The sequence below is a fragment of the Cydia splendana genome, chromosome 10, assembly GCF_910591565.1.
Source record: "Cydia splendana chromosome 10, ilCydSple1.2, whole genome shotgun sequence".
In the NCBI taxonomy this organism is placed as follows: Eukaryota; Metazoa; Arthropoda; class Insecta; order Lepidoptera; family Tortricidae; genus Cydia; species Cydia splendana.
In genome coordinates, this window is record NC_085969.1 from 9343998 (window position 1) to 9367412 (window position 23415).

The 23415-nt window shown below is 39.6% G+C and overlaps 3 protein-coding genes across 4 annotated transcripts; 2 read left to right on the forward strand and 1 right to left on the reverse strand.

Moving 5' to 3' along the window:
• Window positions 1-10734, forward strand: LOC134794238 (arginine/serine-rich protein PNISR). 2 transcript variants are annotated; one of them, XM_063765990.1, is made up of 12 exons: window positions 1-491; window positions 2271-2361; window positions 3307-3462; window positions 3903-4021; window positions 4471-4643; window positions 5185-5358; window positions 6027-6132; window positions 6346-6411; window positions 7816-7892; window positions 8600-8717; window positions 9505-10261; window positions 10633-10734. In XM_063765990.1, exons 1-11 carry the CDS (start codon window positions 203-205, stop codon window positions 10242-10244), a joined length of 2109 nt encoding a protein of 702 aa, XP_063622060.1. In that variant the 5' UTR covers window positions 1-202; the 3' UTR covers window positions 10245-10261; window positions 10633-10734. The 2 variants fall into 2 exon arrangements, with proteins under 2 accessions (XP_063622060.1, XP_063622059.1); XM_063765989.1 differs by having other exon boundaries at window positions 9505-10734.
• A 3793-nt stretch (window positions 10735-14527) lies between these two features.
• On the reverse strand, window positions 14528-16539 carry LOC134794229 (dehydrodolichyl diphosphate synthase complex subunit nus1). The gene is made up of 2 exons (XM_063765969.1): window positions 16078-16539; window positions 14528-15266 (listed from the first exon to the last, which is right to left on the reverse strand). The coding sequence occupies exons 1-2, from the start codon at window positions 16376-16378 to the stop codon at window positions 14809-14811; spliced, it is 759 nt and encodes a 252-aa protein (XP_063622039.1). The 5' UTR covers window positions 16379-16539; the 3' UTR covers window positions 14528-14808.
• A 969-nt stretch (window positions 16540-17508) lies between these two features.
• LOC134794230 (ubiquitin-like FUBI-ribosomal protein eS30 fusion protein) lies at window positions 17509-22862 on the forward strand. The gene is made up of 5 exons (XM_063765970.1): window positions 17509-17577; window positions 17773-17855; window positions 18306-18471; window positions 22054-22147; window positions 22766-22862. Exons 2-5 carry the CDS (start codon window positions 17781-17783, stop codon window positions 22821-22823), a joined length of 393 nt encoding a protein of 130 aa, XP_063622040.1. The 5' UTR covers window positions 17509-17577; window positions 17773-17780; the 3' UTR covers window positions 22824-22862.
• Window positions 22863-23415: the final 553 nt, after the last annotated feature.

The following is a 23415-nucleotide window of genomic DNA, read 5'->3' on the forward strand; positions in this document are numbered from 1 at the left end:
GACATTAAAAAAAGTTCATTCTAAATGAAATGAAATGAAATGTGCGATTTTTGCTGTGATATGTGGATATTTTGTCGTGAATCGTATTATTCACCCTTATTTCTTAGTTTTATGAAGTGCCAATCCAATCTATAAAGTGCTAATTCTATATGTTAAGAGTACCTTTAATATTTACAGTGTAAATAAATAAATTTTAGCCAAAATGTATTCCGGCAAAGATGCCGTAAACCCGTCTTATCCCACGCAGTGGGCCTTGAATCCCACTGCGTATCAAAATGTAGATTCCAACTCGGTAGACTGGGCCTCATTAGCTCAACAATGGATAGCTATGAAAGAGGCAGCGGCCATAGTCGGCGTGCCAACGAAGACCGACATCGAAGAAGGCGAAGCACCCATGGAGGTGGAAAATCCCGACACGAACAGCGACGCGTCGGGGCCAGGTGACTGGAACGCCAACTCCAACTCTTGGGGCAATAACTGGAATCAGTGGGGTAAGGCTTCTGATACTTGTCAGTCTCATATTTGTCCTCTAAAGTAAGTACAGATAGTTTAGGTATTTCTCCCATAGAAATCATCTCTCCATTCTTTGTTGTTTATTTATATCTTACGATGTTGACGTTGCATGGTATATATATAACCCTTGATCGGGCTCAATGTGGATACTACTTTTAAGGTTTTCTCTAGGTCCCAGCAAGATAAATCCATACTAATATTATACATGCCAAAGTGTGTCTGTCTGTCTGTTACCTTTTCACGCTTAAACCGCTGAACCGATTTAGTTGAAATCTGGCATAGAGATAGTTTGAGTTACGGGGAAGGACATAGGTTAGTTTTTATGTCGGGAATCATCCCTAAAGAGAGTGAAAAAAGGGATGGAATTGAGAGAGTTAATGAATTGCCTGATAATTGATGTAAGCAATTAAGCTTATGCTCAAACTGAATGTTTGCAATTACACTGTATCCACTATACTTACTCTAGCTGCTGTTATTGATTCCACGCAGACGAAGTCGCGGGCAATAGCTAGTGTGTACTAATAAGGTACTTATTCAATAAACACAATTCTATACTAAGTGTAGGGCACTTCATAGACAGTACTACAAATTAACATTTGCCGTTGGTTTGGCTGTAGCTATTTTTAACTCATCACTCTTTTAAATATGCCAGGATGGCGATGACCATGATTATTTAATATAAGTACAGTAGATGGACCCTGATCTCAAAGGCAGTAGAAGGAGATGTAACTGACATAATAAGTGTAGTAATTTATATCTTTGCTGATGATGCTGAATTAATACACCCTAAAAAATTAAACAGCAAAATTCCAAGCTTATGAAATTCTAAATTACTAATTAATAGAAATCTAATTTCATATCAGTGTATTTTGTAACATTGTTAATTGAAGTTTCTTAGTACAGTGATTTCACTCACCTTGAAGAAAATTAACTGGTTAGTTTTATTATACCCTAGTGTTTTTGTTCTACAATGCAACACTGATAAACATAAAAACAATGAAAACTATAAGCGATAGAGTTTGTTCGGAAATAGAAGAGTTGTGGAATGTATTAGGCCCCATACATTCCACGACTCTTCTCTTACAGTTACAGTTCTTGATACATTGTATAAATTTGATTTGATTTTGTAGGAATTGAGTCTCCGCTTATTATGGGTACATTGATATTGCATAAAGGGCCTGATATTGTTAAAAACACTTGCATTTTTCTACAAACATGGCAATGGCATGATTATTGTACACCATTAGGTATAAGGATTTATCCCTCTCACACTGTAATAAGTAGATATAGAAGAGCTGTAGTAATAGGAAAATTGTCAGGGGTTAAAAAAACCGGCCAAGTGCGAGTCGGACTACGCACGAAGGGTTCAGTACCATTACGCAAAAAAACGGCAAAAAAATCACGTTTGTTGTACGAGAGCCCCACTTAAATATTTATTATATTCCGTTTTTAGTATTTGTTGTTATAGCGGCAACAGAAATACATTGTCTGTGAAAATTTCAACTGCCTAGCTATCACGGTTCATGAGATACAGCCTGGTGACAGACAGACAGATAGATGGACAGACGGACAGCGGAGTCTTAGTAATAGGGTCCCGTTTTTACCCTTTGGGTATGGAACCCTAAAAACTAGTCTTAAAAATCCTGGCACCGATTCAGGACATAATATAATAAGTCTATTTGCTCCTTCAAGGAGTGAGTAATTGTCATATTTACTAAAAATTTTTTACTATTCCTTGCTGTAACTTTTGTTTCCAGGATGGGGCAACATGCAGTCAGATGCTGCTATGATTCCAGGCATGATAGATGGCTACACTGTACCACCAGATGGCTCTACTGCAATGCCTGGGTAAACATATTTTGTTTACAATTATTTTATTATAACACTTTAAACTCTCGCGTTTTGTACACATATTTAATTACACAAACGGGTCTACCGCGATATAATTTCATTGTTTTTACCTTTAATTCCGACGTTTCAGCTGAGTTGCACCAGCTGTGGTCACGGAAAGACTTTCCAGTCAGTGTTTTCTTTAGGTCTTTCCGTGACCACAGCTGGTGCAACTCAGCTGAAACGTCGGAATTAAAGGTAAAAACAATGAAATTATATCGCGGTAGACCCGTTTGTGTAATTAATTATTTTATTATCTGTGTGGAACATTTACTGGGCACTTTAATTTCTTCTCATTTTGCATTGGCTTCTAGAAGTTCATACAGGATAATCAGCCACTATTATCAAATATATGGTTGGTTGGTGGTTTCCATAGTTTATAGAAATGGACCAACAACCATATGGTCTAAGAGCCGCAAATCCGCTGAACAGCTGCCAGGCGCCCGAATTAATTGATAATGATAGTATGGCACACTAACTAGAGGGATTTCGTTGCTCTATAAATTGCAAACCTAGCTCTCCGTCTAATATTTAATGCCTACATTGCCCATGAGGCTCAGACAATATTTTAATAATTCTAAACCTAAATGTGCAAAATGGTGAACACATTCAAGTCAATTATATTAGGATCCTCTACAGGAGCTGTTAGTTTTTAATACTTTGGTGGGATTGTAGGTGGGGTCACACAGAAGGAGCCCTCTTGAAAGGAAATTGCTCACGCAAGGCATGATTGTTACACATGATGGTTTCTTACTGCAATTTTGTATATTAATTAAGTAATACAACTAAGATTTCATAGATAGAACCTATGATTTAGACATTTTAGACAAAAAATTATACTAGGTATGTGTATGTGTGGGCGTCTTTGAAATAAATGGTGTTTCAAACTTCTCCTTACTACAGATACACAACAGCGGGCGTGGGAGCGCCGACGTTCCAGCACGGATACTGGACGGCGTCGCAGCCCGAGAACAACAACCGGAGCACCTCGCGCGACCGCACCAAGCGGAGCAACAGGGACTCCAAATCATCAAGGAGCCACCGCTCGCATCGACCAAGGTACCTTCGTGGACAATCTTCATAGAACATTATTGAAAATCAATATACGTAATCTTATAGTAAGCACAAGAGTCTTAAAAAAATAATGACAGGACAGGATTTGGAGTCCTGACATTTTTAATTTACCATATAAAAATTAATATTTGGCATCATAGAATGCATAAACTTCATCTCTTATAACTCAACAACTATAGTTTGTCAATGACGTCGCTGGCCGAACTTACTTCCAATGAGCGATGATTTTCAGCAAAGCTAGCTAGCTAGGGATTGTCCCTAAAACATGTTTCTTTTTTATTCTTATTGTATCCATAATAAAGTGAAAGCTGCTGTACTACTACTAAAGAGAGATAATAGGCTGTCGTCACTAGTCCACGGCCCCTTCCTCAAAGCGACTTCTATAGGGAACTATTGGCAGTTTTTTAACCATTGCATATGTACAGGGAAAAGGCGCCACCTGTAGCACCGCCAGTGATAGAGCCAGTGATGGTTCCGGCGGTGGCGCCCACACCCACCATCGATGCGGCGAAACGAAGGCAGCTGCCCGCGTGGATTAGAGAAGGTATAAGGCCCACTCAAAACTACTCTGTATCATAAGCCGGGTCCACACAGAGCGAGCATACGCGCGAGGCACAAAACGGCCAGTGTAGACGTGCCTTGCGCGCCCCGACTCGGCCGAGGCACGTCTACACTGGCCGTTTTGTGCGCGAGGAAAATGCCTCGCGCGTATGCTCGATCTGTGTGGATACCCGCGGTTATACAATATACATATATATTTCGGGGATCTCGGAAACGGTTCTAACGATTTCGATGAAATTTGCTATATGGGGGTTTTCGGGGGCGATAGATCGATCTAGCTAGGTCTTATCTCTGGGAAAACGCGCATTTTTGAGTTTTTATATGTTTTCCGAGCAAAGCTCGGTCTCCCAGATATTACATGATTATATGTGAATATTTTAACTAGCGGTTGCAACACGCAATATATAATAATAATTATGCAATTTTACACAGGTCTAGAAAAGATGGAGCGAGAAAAGCAGCGTGCGATCGAGCGCGAGCAAGAGAAGCAAGCGCGTGAAGAAGCAGAGAAGCAAAAGAAGCTTCTAGAAGAACAGGAACTCGAGCGGATGAAGGCCGAGGCGGAGGCCAGCGGGCAGCCGCTGCCGCCGCCTAAGAGCAAATTCGTACGTTCAATACGGTTATCACGGTTTCACTCACGTGATTTTAGTCACTCGCGTGACAGGTGACGCCCGCTCGTCGTGACCGCTATGCACTGTTAGATAGTGCTTGAAAATGGAGACCTAGGCTCTCCTAAATATGTCGCGCGAGTGACTAAAATCACGTGAGTGAAACCGTAAAATAGAATTAGCTTAATCTATTATTTGCGAAATTTAAACCAAGCTAAAGGCTTCGTCACACAGGCGCGTTTTCCGGACGGGTCGTAAGCGGGGCGCGCCGCTTTTACATATAAAACGCTCACGCCCCGCCCGGAAAACGCGCCTGTGTGACGGAACCTTAACCTTTCGTTCCTAACACCCGGGCCTTCTACACCTTTACCCCATTAAGGGTCGGTTGCACCAAACTGTTCGTATCGTTAAAGAGTTCGCTAAATTCTTATGTATGGAAAGTTTCATAGTAAAGCGCCGGGGCGCGCCGGCTGACGTCGATCAGTCTGTCAAATGTGGTCGGTGCAACTGGCCCTAAAAGTTTCATATGTTCTCACAGGACACAGATTCAGAAGGCGAATCGGAAGAGAAGGAGGGTGTGGAGGTGCCGCCGCCGCCCGACCTCGGCGCGCCGCCCGCGCCCGCGCCCGCGCCGCCGCTCTACTCGCAGCCCGCGCCCGCGCCGGCGCCCGAGCCTCCGCAGCGCTCCAAGGAGGAGATCATGCAGGAAGTGGTTAGTGCTTACTACTCAGGCTGGTATTCCACCTGTCCAATTTCTTTGTCCAATGTGTATTTTGTCTCACATTTTGCTTAATAAGAGAGAGACGCAATGACATTGGACAGATGGAATACCACCCTCGGGCCGCAACGAGTATGGCGTCGTTCCACAATGTGCCGCGGACTGAACGCACCCGACCGGCTACGCACCGACCGCTCGCGCCGCCCCGCTTGAACGACGCGATATAACCTATAGAATTGAATGAGCCCGTTCTGAACGGCAGCGTGCGTCCAATCTGCAGCCTTGTGTGCTGCATTACACTTTTTGAAAGTCAGTTTTAATCGAGTCAAAAAGGCTACAAAAAGTAATAGATCGAAACCTCATTAAAGCCATCCCATTCATTTAATTATCTCAACACACAACAGTAATTTTTCTTTCTAATTTAGCCTTAGTTGGTAAACAATATTAACTTAAATATATAGAAGAAGAATATTAACTTAAATATACACAAGAAGGCTACACACAAATCCGTCAGCGCCATTTTAAATTCACAATTCGTATCTCCATACTCTTTTTACCTGTATATTATTTCATTCATCATTCGTTCCATTTGCTGATTCATAAAATGATTAAAATGTGAGACTTGATTAAGAAACGAAAATACTCAAAACTTGTGTCTATAGATGCTGACAGTTCGGCGTTCACTCACTGAGATCCTACTGGAGGTGACCGACCACGAGATTCATATGGTGAGCCAAGAAGAGTTGGCCCGGTATAACGCCGCACAAGGTATTTCCACTATCCACCATATTGCCTTACCGGCCGGAAGACATTGTCATATACAACGAGTGCACTGATAGTGATATACTTACTTACTGTGATCAAGAAACTGTGATGTGCTAAACTGTGCCCTATTTTTATACCTAATAAAGTCTTATTTCAGATACAGATGAATACATGTGGTGTGTGTGATTAATATTGGTTTTATTTATATGGTAAAAGCGTCGCGTCTCAACGCCATCAAAGCTAGCAAGTCCAAGGCGCTCGCTGCTATCGCTAGTGGTCTTGGTGAGTTACTTTCTTGTGGAATTTATATACGGACTTTCTCGCAAACTGAAAATGTTGCACATACCTTAATATCTAAGCACTGTTTATGTTTAAGCATGTAACAATCTCCTAATCTTGAAGTTTGCCAGATTGTTACGTAAACCGTTTATGATGGTTTTGTCAAATTTATGAATAACTGTTACAGTGACAAAGCAATACATTTTTCGTCGTTGAGCGTTTTTCGTCGCTCTGGTGCTGAACTTTCCTATGGAACGGTGTTGAAAGTCGGTTCCGTTCTGAGTTTCCGACCTAGACGGTTAACATCACGGGGAATATACCTACTGCCACCTTTACACATATGAAAGTTGCACTAGTAATAAACATTATTCATGTTTATAAAGTATTTTTAAAGCAAGATTATTTATAAAGTTAATGACATAACCATCATAGCGCCAGGTAACCTTTTCTTTTCAGAAATTCTTCGTCAAAATTTTAAATTTTGTATTGTCCTTGGCAATACAGTTTAATTTGACAATGTTTAAATACATTGTCTTTTATGGATTAATTGGTAAGAAACGAATAAATTATTTTCGATGTTAAATTATTTGTATGCGTGCCTGTTATGCCTATATTTACTAGTAATGGTCATTTCTAAATAAAATACAGACTTCTGATTTGTCATTCGAAAGATCCAATAGTATCTTAAAGCTAAAATGACGTGCAACATCTCAATTTATACAAAAAAAATATAAGTACAATTTACTGCAAACTACATCAAAACAATAAGGACAAGACATAGATTAGAAATAAAGATTAGAGTACATCCTGTCTTGACTTACAAGCTAATGTTTTCGCTAACACATTTTCTAGGAATCTGAAATATTATATAGCACAAATAATAATAAACGTCGTCGATAATAATAGTGAGAGTCCCAACTTAAAATAATTGTGTCCTTTTCAATATTGTTACTGAAGATCTAATTAAAGTAGGTAGTGCAAGGAATGAAAATTGCATATGTTCGTGTAATTTCTACCCATACAGCCGTGACTCGGGTAGCCGTTTGTCGTATGCAGTGTTAGACGTCATTTTAGCTCGACTCTTGTACTGTATCATGTTTCGTGTCCCGACGCAATGTTACCGGTGTGCGTGTGCGCAGGGCTGGGCGCGTACGAGAGCAGCAGCGAGGACAGCGGCGACGAGCAGCGGGACGAGCTCACGGACCAGCAGTTGCAGGTGAACATTACCGTCTCAGTTACAGCGACGCCATGTCACCGGTGTGCGTGTGGGCAGGGCTGGGCGCGTACGAGAGCAGCACCGACCACAGCGGCGACGAGCAGCGGGACGAGCTCACGGACCAGCAGTTGCAGGTTAACATTACCGTATCAGTTACAGCGACGCCATGTCACCGGTGTGCGTGTGCGCAGGGCTGGGCGCGTACGAGAGCAGCAGCGAGGACAGCGGCGACGAGCAGCGGGACGAGCTCACGGACCAGCAGTTGCAGGTGAACATTACCGTCTCAGTTACAGCGACGCCATGTCACCGGTGTGCGTGTGGGCAGGGCTGGGCGCGTACGAGAGCAGCACCGACCACAGCGGCGACGAGCAGCGGGACGAGCTCACGGACCAGCAGTTGCAGGTTAACATTACCGTATCAGTTACAGCGACGCCATGTCACCGGTGTGCGTGTGCGCAGGGCTGGGCGCGTACGAGAGCAGCAGCGAGGACAGCGGCGACGAGCAGCGGGACGAGCTCACGGACCAGCAGCTGCAGGTGAACATTACCGTCTCAGTTACAGCGACGCCATGTCACCGATGTGCGTGTGCGCAGGGCTGGGCGCGTACGACAGCAACGAGGACAGCGGCGACGAGCAGCGGAACATTTCTACACCATTTTACACTACAGAACTATTAAAACCGGAATAGATGTTAGCTGCTCCTAAATTTAAAGCATGGCATTGTTGTCCCGCAACCAAGGTTCTGTTCTATTCTACTATAGGTTTAATTTTGTTCGTACAGCGAAACACAAGATATCAAATATATGAAGGGGTCATTATAAAAAAACCTCATTCCCCTGGCCATACCTATTCGCAAATTCCGCTTTATTAGCATCTAATTTTTGTTGACTGTGTAACTCGTGCCAAGTTAATTGGTAATCTACAACCAATAGGTAAAATGACCTCAGAAAAATTGACAATGACATTATCTCACAGGACATAATCAAGCGCAAGCGAGTGGAGTTCGAGCGGACGTCGCGCGAGATCGAGGCCGAGGTGCGACGGGCGGAGCTCGGCGAAACATCGCCGCCCGCCACGCCGGAGCCGCACACACGTAAGGCCACGGATTGGACGCAAGCGGCGAGCGGCAAATCAAGGCCATTCATACATTGCGCACGACCAACTGTATTGACAACTTTTGATATGGTGCTACTTTACCGCCCTAGAGCGGGATTAAGGAAAATGTCAAAAATTGAAAGGGCCATATGTACTGTAAAACGTTGTACAATACACGTGCGAAAAGGTAATTCGCCTCTCGTGTCGATTTAAAACACTCCCTTCGTGTTTCAATTTATCGCCACTCGTTGCGAATTTCCTACTTTTCTCACTTGTATCGTAATGCACTATTAAACCCACATCAGTCAGATTTAGTGTCTTCACGACGATTCGTTTGTGAACTACGTATCCATGTGATTCGGGTTTTCCTGTCGTGTGTGCAGGCTGTAGAACGCTTAAATCACAATGGACTTAGATTCCTTAACCTTTTGAACGCCACAGACGGCAAATGACGTCAACGCAAAATCGTGACAACGACGCCAAAGACGGCATTTGACGTCGATAGTTTTTTGATGAAAATCTACTGAAAAACACCCCACTTTTAGGTTGGCATTATTTATTCACAAAACTAAATTTCACCCCTGTGGCGTCAGTGGCTCGGCAAATGGATGCGCCGTTTGGCGTTCAAAAGGTTAAATTAAACCACCTCTTATTGTATGACTACTCCATTCCCAAATTGCTTTCCATGTAACTCGTTGGAAACGTTAAGTTCTAGAAATAAATGCAGAGCGCAATTTACTGCTACACAAATAGATTTAGTATATAGTAAGTTATTTCCAATCCAGGTGCATCAGCGACGCCGCCACCCGTGGACAGCGACACGCCAGAAAAGCTCCCGGAACGTCGCCTCTCCAGAGACAAGAAGAACAACCACAAATCCGTAGACAAGGTCGATGGAGTCCGGAAACTGAACACTATCCTAGAGGAGAAACCAAAGAAGTCGAGCAAACGCGAGCGCACTCCGAGCCCGCTCAAAAACAACAAGGAGCGCTCTTCCTCGCCATCCAGCGATTCAGAAGAAGACTCTTCCAGCTCCAGCGAATCTTCTTCCCCTAGTGAGCCCGAAATCAAAGTAGAAACCAAACCCAAAAAGCGCAAACGATCCTCCTCCAAAGACTCCCGGCACAAATCAAAGAAACAAAAGAAGGAAAAGTCTCACAAGTCAGAGAAAGACGACAGAGACCGCCACTCCAGAACGAAACACTACGACGATTATGAGGAGAAATCTAGATCTAAACGAAAAGACGACTACGACAAGTACAAACGGAGTAGGGATTACGACAGACACAAGGATAAATATAGGGATGAGTCCGACGAGGAAAGGCCTCGGAAGAGGTCGAAGCGGTCGCGGTCGACGAGCTACCGGTCGCGGGACCGGTCGGAGGACCGGCGGCGGGAGAAGAGGTCGTACGACCGAAGCAGCTCCAAACGCGACCGCGAGCACGACAAGTACGATAGGTATGAGCGGTATAGGGACGACCGACGGCGCGATCGCAGCCGCAGCCGCTCCCGACACCGCCGTTGAACCCACCGACGCTACAGGTTGTATTTCTTTTCTATTATTTAGATTAAGCACACGGTGTATACCCGATAAGTGCCACTAATTAGCGTAAAAGATAACGAATAGTTTTTAACATTAGTTTTAACTGCGCTTTTTAGTGCCTTCTGTTAATTAAAACTTATATTTATACTTTACACTTTTAAGCGGAATCATGTCCAACGTAGGAATAAAGTAATGTAAACATGCCAGAAACACAATATAATTGCAATCATATATTTCACGATAATGATAAATATAAAAATAATAGATTTTAAAGATAAGATTGACATGCACTTGATGCGACGATTGTGTTTCTGGCATACCACATTGCGAAAAGGCTGTGATATATTATTTTTATTTTTTTCTCTTGCAGGTGGCGATTAGGGCTTGCTTCAGGTGTATATACTAGTATTTGTGTATAATAATTAAAGTGCACTAGCTTTGTTGCATTACCCTTATTCCAATAAATCTACAAGTACACAAAACTTGTTTTATTTACGACTATAATTGGACCATGAATAATAGAATATGAACCATAGAATTGCAACCATGGTTGCAACCGCAAAAGTGTAAAGTCCATATTTGCATCCTAATTTTTAATTACATTGCCACTCTTGTGGATAAAATGCAACTTTTTCAACGGTTTTTGAAGAATAAAGGAAGCCTTTATGAGCTGGCGTAGAGAAAAAATAATGTATTGGTGGTTTTAGCTAAAAAATATTGTCGAGTCATGAAAATATGTAGGGTAAGGGTATTTATATATTAAATATGAGATGAGCATTTTTCATTTTAACCTTTTGGCCGCCGGACCTAGTCCGCAAAGACGCTCACTCACACGCCAGAGCAAATTTTAAGTAAACAACTAATAAAAAGTTTAGGGATTGCAAATGGTAATATCGATATTTACAATTTATGGTAAAAATCTTCTCAATTTGGCTTTGTTCTTAACCAACTTTAATTTATTTCGAAAATGCCAAAAATTAACATATTTTTTACACACGACAATGTTAAAAATAAAGGTCTTTATCATCAAAAACAACCACTAAACAATATCGATTCATGACGTAATATCACCGCACTAGGCTGTAAGAGAAGTCTTTTATACAAGACAACGGCGCGCATGGACTGTCCGCAGTACACACCTACAAGGACTGTTTCCGCGCGGATTAAGTAATAATAGTCTCTAGGTCAACGGCGTAAGCGTTTGTCGGTACGTAAACTTTATAAGCGTAACGTTAGAGCCGCGCATCGTGTGTCGATAATATAAATGTAAGTACCGGAACTGCATTGGGGAAAATTACACGTGGGTTAATAAAATTGAATTGTCAATGAGTGAAGAACAATAATATTGGAAAAGGGTGGGGATCGGAAATGTTCGGGAATGCATGTTTCACATTCGACATGTTTCTTAGCTTCTCAGTTCCCGTATTACATCCTCCCTACCATGTCAATCTTTCGTCAATTTCAAATATATAACATTCTCATAGTTAGGCGACACTGACTAGTCCTAGCGTCCGCCTGTACCATTCTTGTGCGAAGCGGTCACTGCAGGGTATCACTCCCCGCTACACTATCATCTTAAAATGAATCTTTTGTTCTGCAAATAAACCACAGCAGCTGAAGAAGCCCCCTGAACTTCAGCTATAGTTATGCCTGTCTCTCTCGTCTCGTTTTACGTATTCTAGTTACGAGCCCCGATGCACATGTTTTCGTCTAAAGAGACCATTTTTTGAGGTTCTCGCGTTTGTTCAAAAATAATGTTTTAGTTTAAAATTACTAATATTTAATGCTTATACTAATGTAATTTAATTTTATATGGCAATACTCTGCAATAACTAAATCCAAATACAAGAAATACCGTTTGTACTGAAAGAAAAAAAATAACGAGTTTTATTTTTTTTATTGACGGGTAGGATTGCAACATATGTGAAAAGGGCTATTACTAGTACCAATGTATTGACAGTTTTGTTTCGAGCCCATGGAGGAGAGGACAATACGATTTGCACAACGTTTTTGAAAAGTACGTTTTTTCAGCAATAAAAGTCTCATACAATTTTATTATACGATCAAAATAAACTACATTAAACATTACTATTATGGTTCCCATTACTGGGTCATTTTATGTTCATGTGTAAAATATATTAGAATTAAACAAAATTGTTGCGTGGAACTAGACGAAATAATTTGCATCGGGGCTCGTACTAGTTACCACCAATTGGCATATAACAAGTGTTCAAATGCTTAAATAAAACCAGATTTGCTATTTCATATTTATTTTGAATATTCTCATATCGAGTTAACATTCCCATCCCTAGCTGTCTTGTATACAAGACAACGGCGACGAGGAACATGAAAAAAGTTGAAATCTGGAGCGATCATTTTGATAGCCTTATTATAAAAGAATGGATTTATATAGCAGCTTTAAATGCAATTTTTAAAACAAAGACCTAAATCATTAACATGAGTGTATAGTGTGAATCAAACGATCTGATCTAGTTTACTCAAAGAGTCTCAAGAATACAATACCATTGAGTGGTAAACCACAAATTAGGATAATCACCTCGTAGTAAAAGTAGATTATAACCGCCTTGAAATGTTAGTATAGATTAACGACTCTATTTCTTTAAACAATAGACTACAAAATACACTAACTAAATAATGGTTAACCTAACTTTTTCTGCATTTAACAACCATCGACACTCGAAAAGAATGCACTCAGTAGAAAAACAGCTATGAGATACCATAAAATTCCATTATATTATCGGCTCTACAGTCTTATCATAAGGATAAAAATGCTTTGAAGGTAAGAATAACACTTCATACGTTTTGCATTTAGAGATAACAGATGTGCCGCCAGGGTCGTACTCGCATTGTTGCAATTGATAAGCACGTGGTTTATCTGTTTATGTCTGAATATTGTTTAGTGGTATTTTTTTCTGACCTATACCTAACTACAATTGTAATAAAAGAGCGAGCGACACACCAATAAAAAACGCTACGTTATACTGGACTTGATAATAATTATGTGGCGACCGTGGGTCAATGCGAGTGCAAGTGGACATTAACTAATTATGTATAATAATTATACATTTTTATCCTTCTACATATTTTATTTAACACCAGAATACGTCCTTGTCGTGGCTAAGGTGCATGTGACTTTCCAAAAGATTGAATATGATATTATCTTTTTAGACCATTCAACAAGAAATAAGGTTTAGAATTCAATATACATGCAATGTACTTCCAACTTATTTTGTAAGTAAATTGGTTGGCGCCTACGAGAACAAAAGCAGATAATAGGATTGTAATAGAACAATGCCATTGTTAGTACAGGTAAGTGAACAAGATCAGTTCAAAAAATTTTACCTAAAAAAATGTATAATTGATATTTTTTCCACATTTACCGAGCGGTTGAATTTTTGTCTGGTATACAAGACAGCGGCGCCAGTGTATCGTTCTATCGTTGTCTTGTATACATGCCAACGGCGGTCAAAGGGTTAATTTAAAGAAACACCCCCTTTATTTTGACTGGTCAGGAAAACGGGATATAGAAAAAAAAAGCAATATGTTATTAAGCTTTTATATTTGGCTATTTTTGTTAATATAGTGTGCTATTTATATGTGGAAACATAATATTGGTTGGTGAACTTATTTATATCACAGTTGATACAAAAATTAAGTCTAAGTCATATGTAAGTAGTGTTCACTGGGAATAACAAGTCCTAACCAAACTGTAGCGATTTTATTTGAAACTTACAAAAGTTATAAACATTACCTTCATCAAGATAAGTAGATACCAATATAGCCTTAACATGTTGTTTAACTTGGTAACAAACAATACCTAGTACTTAAGTTGGAAATAGTAAAACGCTAATGGGACTAATAAATAATAATTATCGTTTTACATACCAACATACAAGTAGTACACAGTCACCATCAGATATTTCAAAGCAGCCAAGGTGCTCAAAAATAACTGAGCAAGTGAACATGCAATTCAGATATTTTTGAATACTGGAGATTCTGGATATCTGATAGCAACTGAACCAATAGCTCAGGGGTTCCCAAGTTCGCTGCGGCGCAGTTTGGGAACCCCTGCAATAGCTTAGCTAGCTTAGCTTAGCCCCTTAGGGGCTGTTCATAAATTACGTCATCTATTTTTGACCCCCGCTTCCCTTTGACCCCTCTAAAAACATCTAAAAATCGTGCTCCTATGTCATGCTGCCATCATCCGATGGATGGACAGACAGATTTGAAATGACGTAATTTATGAATAGCCCCTAATACAGCTGTATAAAATTATTAATTTTATATGGCTATTTATTTAAGTACTATTGAACTCTCCACAAAGACTTTGTAAATGCACTTTAACTTAGTGTTACTGACAAGTGACGACAATAAGGCCATGCATTGTTGTTTAAAATAGTTTTCTAATAATTTAACTTGTTATCATAATTTGTGATATTTTATTTCAATTGCTATACGGGATGTTAAAATAATAAATAATTACCTAATCATAACACTTAGGCCTAGCACTATAAGTTACAAACTTTCATTTACCAAACCTTTGATCACATTTATTATACTTATACAGAGCACCTATATAACTCTTAACATTTACACTATGGTCTAACGATAATTGTATAAATTCTGTAAGCCTAATTTGCCATGGTAGAAGACCACTTGTACGGCACACTGGTCCCGTATAAATAACTAAATCTGGGTCTGGAATGGAAGGGTACATGAGGTTAAGTCTATAATTCAATTCTTCTACTGTGAGTTCTTTATAGTTTTCTATGCTACTCTCTGCGGCAATATGACTCACACACTGCGCAATTTTGGGTCTTCCGTCATAAGAATCAAATATGTTGACAATCACTGTGTGTGCATTCATACCATTGGTATAACCATTTAAATCTGGTTTATTTGCCCATTTAATATAGCCGGGAACACCTTTCTTGTGCTGTTGAATCTTATGAAACAGTTTCTCCTCATCTTGCTTTAGATTACCTGCAAAAAAAATATGAAGCATGTAATATTTTATTCTTTTTATTTTATTTATTATCACTTGTCTTAGCAACTATTCTTACAGGTTAACCGTAATAGAATATGTATGTGTAAGTAACATATGGAGTAAGTTAAACATCTGATTTAGACGACAGTTAACACCAACTGAGCAAACAGAAAAGATAAATTGTGGATCAGATCTGAGCTTATAGTTAAGTACTTTTGGTTGTCAGTAATGAATAGATAATGCAATGGATGTTTAAATCATTTTAAGCCTGCTAAATGTACAAGTATTACATAGTTTTAGGTGATGATTTTGTTAGTAATTTGGTAACAACAGTTCTTTATTTTTACTAATTGGTCTAACAAACTTGATAACAACCAATACTCAAGGTTATTAGATTAGACACCTTCCTCGCGTTATCCCGGCATTTTGCCACGGCTCATGGGAGCCTGGGGTCCGCTTGACAACTAATCCCATGATTTGACGTAGGCACTAGTTTTTACGAAAGCGACTGCCATCTGACCTTCCACAACCCAGAGGGGAAACTAGGCCTTATTGGGATTAGTCCGGTTTCCTCACGATGTTTTCCTTCACCGAAAAGCGACTGGCAAATATCAAATGATATTTCGTACATAAGTTCCGAAAAACTCATTGGTACGAGCCGAGGTTTGAACCCGCGACCTCCGGAATGAAAGTCGCACGCTCTTACCGCTAGGCCACCAGCGCACTCTTAGATTAGACAATTGCATCATAACAGTGGATTAAAAGGTAGATTACTATTGGATACCTAATGGTCAGATCTATGTTTACCTGTGACGTCATACAAGCTGACGTACGGTATTCCGGCCACGAGACTCCAGATCACAACGCGTGCTAGATCGCTGAGAGAGTGGTACTCCGTGTGGGCCAGCACAACCAGATGATGCAACTTCTTTCTCAATCTTGGCACATGTTCCATGACAATACTGATGTCCCTCTTCGTCAGCTCACACGTTGGTAAATCATCCCTCTTAGCCCAAAATTGGTGATAAACATTCTGAACAGCAACAAGTACGTTTACAATCAAATGTACGAGAAATAAAAGAAATTCTCCTAACAATCTCGACAGCATGTTCGATGCATTAACTTGGGCCCTTTAAATAAATGTTAACCACTTGTTTTATTTGATCATTTTAATATTTTCGCGAAATTTTCGGCAAAATTGGACAGATCACACGGCTAGTCAGCCGCTTTTCTAGGCGACCAATCAAAAGCTTCAATGTGTAAATGCAGTGTCGCCAACATAATAAACCGAAATAAAGGTCCTAATAGACGTAAGTACGGAACTACAAAGTTGGTTGCTCCGGTCCGAGGCTTGTTCGAAAGTATGGAAGATAGCTAAAAGTACGTCCGATAAGGACGTATGTATGGGGTAAAGCGAGAAAGATATATATGGACCGGACTAAAGGCCTCTACTAAAAATATTGTTTAAAAGCTGCAATTTACCAAAAACCGGGCAGGTGCGAGTCGGACTCGCGCACGAAGGGTTCCGTACCATAATGCAAAAAACGGCAAAAAAAAAACCGTCACCCATCCAAGTACTGACCCCGCCCAACGTTGCTTAACTTCGGTCAAAAATCACGTTTGTTGTATGGGAGCCCCACTTAAATCTTTATTTTATTCTGTTTCTAGTATTTGTTGTTATAGCGGCAACAGAAATACATCATCTGTGAAAATTTCAACCAATTTCAACTGTCTAGCTATCACGGTTCGTGAGATACAGCCTGGTGACAGACGGACGGACGGACGGACAGCGAAGTCTTAGTAATAGGGTATTGGGAAGCTATAGAATTGGGAATCTGTAGTATTGGAAATCTGTAGTATTGGGAATCTGTTGACGTGGAAATAATTCGTCCCGTTTTACCCTTTGGGTACGGAACCCTAATTACCCTTTGGGTACGGATCCCTAATTACCCTTTGGATACGGAACCCTAAAAATCGTATAGGAGTTCGATGCCTCGCAGCTAGACATGCAAACTGCAGTTAGTTTTTATTCTAATTTTTTACAATATATTATAATATAATACCATAGATGGTCAAGCAAATCTTGTCAGTAGAAAAAGGAGCGAAATTAAAATTTTCTATGAGACGATATCCCTTCGCGCCTACATTTTTTTAATTTGCCGCCTTTTTCTACTGACAAGATCTACTTGACCAACTATAGTAGTCGTGCAATATAATTATTATTATACGGTATTGTGCAACACTATTGTATCCGTTTCCGAAAACCGCCATCTTTGTTTCTTTCGCTTGTCAGAATTGACTGATAAGGTTAGTATTTCACGGATTTACTATTTAATTTATAAAATTTACAAGTGTAGGGTGAGTTTAAGTGTCTTTAAGCATAAAATATGTAGTTATTTCTATGTAGGTGTTAAAATTTCAGTGTTATGTGTTAAAAACATCGCCGTAGTGCATTGACGTGTTGCGACCATGCTGTTGCTCATTGCCTTTTCTATTTCATAGGCCTCAAGATGCAGCTTCACATCAGAGGACAGTCTACGCACGTTCTAGACGTCAATGGACAAGAATCCATTGGTCAGATCAAGGTATGTTGCTCTCGAAATGTTTTGGTGAAGATTCCATCACGGCATGATGGTTGTTACTGTATAATCGTTTTTGCCTATTCTATGCAATAACTGCTGACTATTGAATTGTTAGTTTATCCACACATTGCCTGTTACTTGTGGGTTTTGAGTTAGTCACTAAAATCGACATCAATAAATTCAATAATGTTAAAATTGCATCAGAGCATTTTTAGGTTATGTTTGTAACATTCCATGTATATATAATAATTATATTATACGTCATTTTCATTAATACATATTTTGCCATTGTCAAGTTGTAAGTACTAGTTCACAGAACTCTCAACTCTAGGTAATTGATGATTTTATAGGGTGAGATTAATGCACGTATATGCAGATAATATACGTGCATTAATCTCACCCTATAAAAGTATTTTTTGCATAATTGAAATAACCAACATTTTTGAATTTCAGGAGCGCCTGCGCGCCCTTGAGGGATTTGAGGCCGAGGAGGTGACCCTCTCGCTCTGCGGCGCTCCCCTTGAGGATGCCTGCCTCGTGTCGGAGCTCTCCTCTGCTGAGCTGGACTTCACAGTGCCACTGCTCGGTGGTAAAGTGCACGGATCCCTGGCTCGTGCTGGTAAGACACTCTATTTGTAATAAGTATATTCTTATGGTACTGAAATCACATAGTGTGTCTACTTAAAATAACACAAATTAAAAAATATTTTCATAAAAAGTAATTTAATTTGTTCTTAGAACTTAACTCTCCTTTGGTAAGAACTCGAGAATATTGGTTTAGTTTTAAGAATTAATGTGTTTTAACCAGCGAAATGCTATACATGGAAGTATTCTGTCCGCTCAATTATGACCCAACGCAAACTACCCCGCGATAGGCGGTACTTACAAACTGCTCGATTGGCAATCTCAGTACCACCGAGATGACAGTCAGTGACAAATGGCTAAATTGATTTATAAAAACAACGTTTTTTTGTAATTAAAAATATATTCATGTGTCGTGAAGTGGTGCAGAAGTTATTTTAGTTCATACCAAGGACAGTGGAATCAGTTTTCACTTGTAGTAAACAGATAACTTCAGTAGAATTTGGAAAAAACATGACGATTTGTTTTCAATACTACCGTGCTAAGCTAAAACGTAACAACTGCATACGACTTTCATAACAACATACGACTTTTTAAATTGCGAGGATAATAGGGATGGTGTTATGCTAAATGAAGTAGACTATTTTATTAACTTGTGTTTGGTTTAGGTATTTTCTATATAATTATAAATGTAGTAATAAATTCCTTCTTACAGATTTGTATTTTCCTTTTTTATTTCATGAAATGGAGCTATAAAAAAACTACCTAGTTATTTCAAATTAATAATCAAATTTGGTATTGTCATTTTACATTACTTTCCATTCAGATTCCCACAAGATGCTATTCGCAGAGAACTATGGAAAAAAGCTGTCCAATTAGAGAGACATGAAATTGAGCGGATGCCTGGCAAGATATCTAGAATATGTTCTATTCATGAGATATAACCCGTGAGATAATCATACCCGGTCTCCTATATGTAGATACATTTTTCCTATCATGCTTTCACTGAATTAATTTGACAAATACACACATTATCTGAAAATGTTGATCATTTGAATCCACCCTCTACTGTCACATATATGTAGGTTCTCTCTCAAGCCATTTCCGTCAGTAGAAAAGAGCGGCAAACATATTAACTCACATTATAGACGGGTCTAACGCGAATTATATTCAATTACCTTGATTTACCGACGTAAATCAGTTTCGTTTCGTATAATGTGAGTTAATATGTGTTCAAAACGCAAATACAAAATTTTAATTTTGCACCTTTTTCTACTGACAAACTTGCTTGACCGGCTATATACATATAAAATATTCTGAACTGAAAGTGGGGATTTATTGTGACTCCGCCTGTTCAAATATTTTTGACCCGATTCGTGTACCCATGTAAAGGACCATGGGCAGAAATGTCCCCACCCACCAACAGAAATGAAACATGTCTCATTTAATAGATCTTAGCAACCTGATGATTTTTTACTATGACGAGGATCGCCATATGTATGGGGTTTTCTTGGAAAACCGTGTTTTGTTTTTACATATTTTTTGCTCATTTCATTGAAAGTTTTTGTTTTTTTATTATACTAGTTGATTGATAAACAAGCATGCGGGGCTGCGTGATGGTAAACAGTTACCGCAGCCTATAGACGGATGTAACAACTCATGGTTATCACGTAATACGCGTTACCGACCATGTGACGTAAAGATCTTATGCCACAATGCCAAATTGCACCGCCATGTCTCACCCTTCAAACCGGAACACCGCCATGAAAAAATAACTGCTTAGAGACAGAAAAAAACCCCATACATAGGGCGATTCTCGTTATAGTAAAAAATCATCAGTTTGCCAAGATCTATTAAATGAGACATGTTTCATTTCTGTTGGTGGGTGGGGACAGTGCCCATACAAATTTGCCCATGGTCCTTTTGCAGACTGTGTAGCAAGTCCGATTTCTAAGATCAAGTTCGCCATACATTTACTATGGCGTACTTGATCTTAGAAAAACGGACAGACTATACCTGAACGTGACTTCGCACTGCCATGCAGATTGATAATAAAATATACAAAATACTTATTATAGCGGAATACATTTATACAACAATGATATATTTACTTATGTTGAGTTAGTCTGTCATCTCATAACAACATTTGAACTAGTTATCTTTTAATCTGCATTAAATTATTATACGTGAATTATTTGACTGGTTCTTCACAGTATGGCATAAACCTATCCCTGTCCAAGTCATATTCTAATGAAATATAAACCGCGAACTCTCAGCGGCCAGTACGTACAGCAAGAAGAGGTTATTAGCGGATTAATGTCGCTGATTGGTAGTTATTGACATTATATGCATTTCATCTACACTTAGCTATGTACCATTAGTGTAATAAAGATGACTCTTATTTTGTTTACCAGCTTTGATTACAGGCTCTGTAAACGCGTCGTCTTATTTGAATGTAGGCGTAATTGTGTATGTGTGCTAATTTGGCCCGAGAATTTGAACGGTAATGTTCCTAAAGGCGGTATCCATGGTTATATATGATCGCAGGTTTTAACCCTTGGGACGCCTAGTGCCATATCCATACCAGTCCTGTCAACTGCCGGAGGGTCTTCAATTTTTGTACCCGTCAACTGCCTAGTCCCAGATCTGTACAAACTGTCTCAACTGCCTTGTGCCTTATCAGTCACCAAATTTATTGTATTATATTTTTACAATTTTGAGATCTAAACACTTACAAATAGAGTTTTATATCATTTGCACTATAGCACTTGCATTTATCGCGGCAGTTGACGGGTGCACGTACGCGAGCCTATCCGGCATTTGAGGGGGATGGGACGGATCCGGCACTAGGCATCTGACGGGTACAAGTACGTTTGTCGGTTCGGCGTTCCAGGGGTTAATGTAGTTTTATGACTGCACTAATGCACTAACCCAAATAGCATGTTACTATCACTAGACTAGATAACATCAAGTGAACAGCCCTGGCAATAACATAAGAACATAACATACATTTATTCCATAATTTAATAGACTCATAAAATAATGAACTACTAGTTTGTTATTGGCGTTAAACATTTGCATTAATACCAGCAGTTCTAAATTCTAAATCGGGTTTGGGTTCTAAATCAAAACAATACTTATATTGATCTCACATTTGTTAAGAATTAAGAAATAAATAATAAAGGTCATATCACCATATCAGCTATAAGAACTAGACCATGAATTCCACAATGGTTTGTTGTGCCCTCATCCACTAACTTGCCCTTAGGGGTCATCCTAATATACGCGACTACGCGTTCATCGCAAGTTCGCGCGAATTTGACTCGTGCGAGCGCGTCATCAAACGTTGAACTGGAGTAGGTGTCCTAATCCGAATTGACAATCGCCCGACATGCAAGTAAAATCGCGCGAACTTACTATAATCGCGTAGTCGCGTTTTATTAATAATTAAGCCACTGAGCAAGCAAGAGAAAGAAGCTCCCAAGTCCTGGACCTGCTGTTTGGTTAGACTGTGCATAGTTACTAGCTGTGCCCGCGGCTCCGCCCGCGTGGAATTCGGTCTGTGGGGTCTGTGTCAGTCTGTGTCAGTATTAATGATATGTAATTTATTTCCTTACAGGTAAGGTGAAGGGTCAGACCCCCAAGGTGGAGAAGCAGCAAAAGAAGAAGAAGAAGACCGGCCGTGCCAAGCGCAGGATCCAGTACAACAGGAGGTGAATATAGTTCATTCCTTGCCTATGTTCTTAAGGTCAATGTGGAGAAGACTGTTTACAAGCTCTTCCGTTGTACCTAGCTCTTATGTTTGTAATCATATTCCATTTAAAGATGGGGTGAAGCTCATCCTTTCTGGCTTTTAAGCGTGTCTGAACGAAATATGTACATATTCAAATACGAGAGTTCTTGCCCAATGACGGTCTTTTAAAATTGCGGCTGCTTTTGGTCGGAGTTAAGCGGTATCCAGACGGGATGATCAAATCGACCGATTTGATCAGAAATGAAATTAGCGTCAATCTCCAATTTAATCACCAATTTTAGATTTATGGTGATATTAGAGCCCTCTAAATTGAAAAAATGCCCAGAACGAAAATACTGGCGTCACAAATTGGTATTCTTGCGTCCGCACCTCATTTTATCGGTAATATCGGTCATTATCGGCGGTTGAATTCGGCGAGCCAAATTGGCTTTTGCGTCCGCACGTCCTGATTCGATCGGGCAATTTAACCAGATTGGCGAAAAATTGACTAGTCTGGATACGCCTTTAGACTCAATTTCTGCTTGCTATGGAACAAATTTTATTTCATTAAATATAATTGTGATTTTTTCCTCTACAGATTTGTGAACGTTGTGCAGACCTTCGGCCGTCGCCGCGGACCTAACTCCAACTCGTAGGTTAAAAATATTGTATATAAAATGCAAATATAACATCTTGTTTGCACCACCTCGTTTTTTTTTTAAGTGAAAACAGATCCCTATGTGGTAACTTGATAAATAATGATGAGAACATACACATTACACATACATAAAGTTTTAGTTTTTAACTATTCTATAATAAAATTTCATTCTTTGGTGGCCACTAATTGGACGATTTAGAAAATTTAGTTCCCTGTCATAGAGCAGTTTCTAAACTAACCCTTCGAATATCTAAGCACTGATCAGTGGGCGTGTATTTAAATCCATATACTTACGTACACACCTCCAATAAGATCAACTGACTATTTTTTTATTGATTCATGATAGCATCTAAACTATCATCTGACAAAATATCAACCGGTACAAGACAAGATGACTGACGATATATAGGTATATGCTCCTGGCCCGCGGTCTATATTTGCTGACCGTAGGTATATTGCTAGTGTTCATATCAATAGAGATAAGAGGTGTCAGCCTTAAAAGTGGAACGCTGGTGTTGGGTAGGTTATAAAAAGTATTTAAATACAAATAGGTACTTCCTTGATATACTATTTCAAATGCAAAATACAAA

Bases quoted from the DNA above. Each gene is read 5' to 3' on its own strand.
- LOC134794238 (XM_063765989.1), top strand. From the start codon at position 203: ATGTATTCCGGCAAAGATGCCGTAAACCCGTCTTATCCCACGCAGTGG. The intron at 4,644-5,184 runs GTACGTTCAATA...ATGTTCTCACAG, and splicing joins CGCCGCCTAAGAGCAAATTC to GACACAGATTCAGAAGGCGA. The intron at 5,359-6,026 runs GTTAGTGCTTAC...TTGTGTCTATAG, and splicing joins AGGAGATCATGCAGGAAGTG to ATGCTGACAGTTCGGCGTTC.
- LOC134794229 (XM_063765969.1), bottom strand. From the start codon at position 16,378: ATGCTGTCGAGATTGTTAGGAGAATTTCTTTTATTTCTCGTACATTTG. The intron at 15,267-16,077 runs GTAAACATAGAT...TTTTTTTTGCAG, and splicing joins CAGCTTGTATGACGTCACAG to GTAATCTAAAGCAAGATGAG.
- LOC134794230 (XM_063765970.1), top strand. From the start codon at position 17,781: ATGCAGCTTCACATCAGAGGACAGTCTACGCACGTTCTAGACGTCAAT. The intron at 17,856-18,305 runs GTATGTTGCTCT...TTTGAATTTCAG, and splicing joins AATCCATTGGTCAGATCAAG to GAGCGCCTGCGCGCCCTTGA. The intron at 22,148-22,765 runs GTGAATATAGTT...TTTCCTCTACAG, and splicing joins AGGATCCAGTACAACAGGAG to ATTTGTGAACGTTGTGCAGA.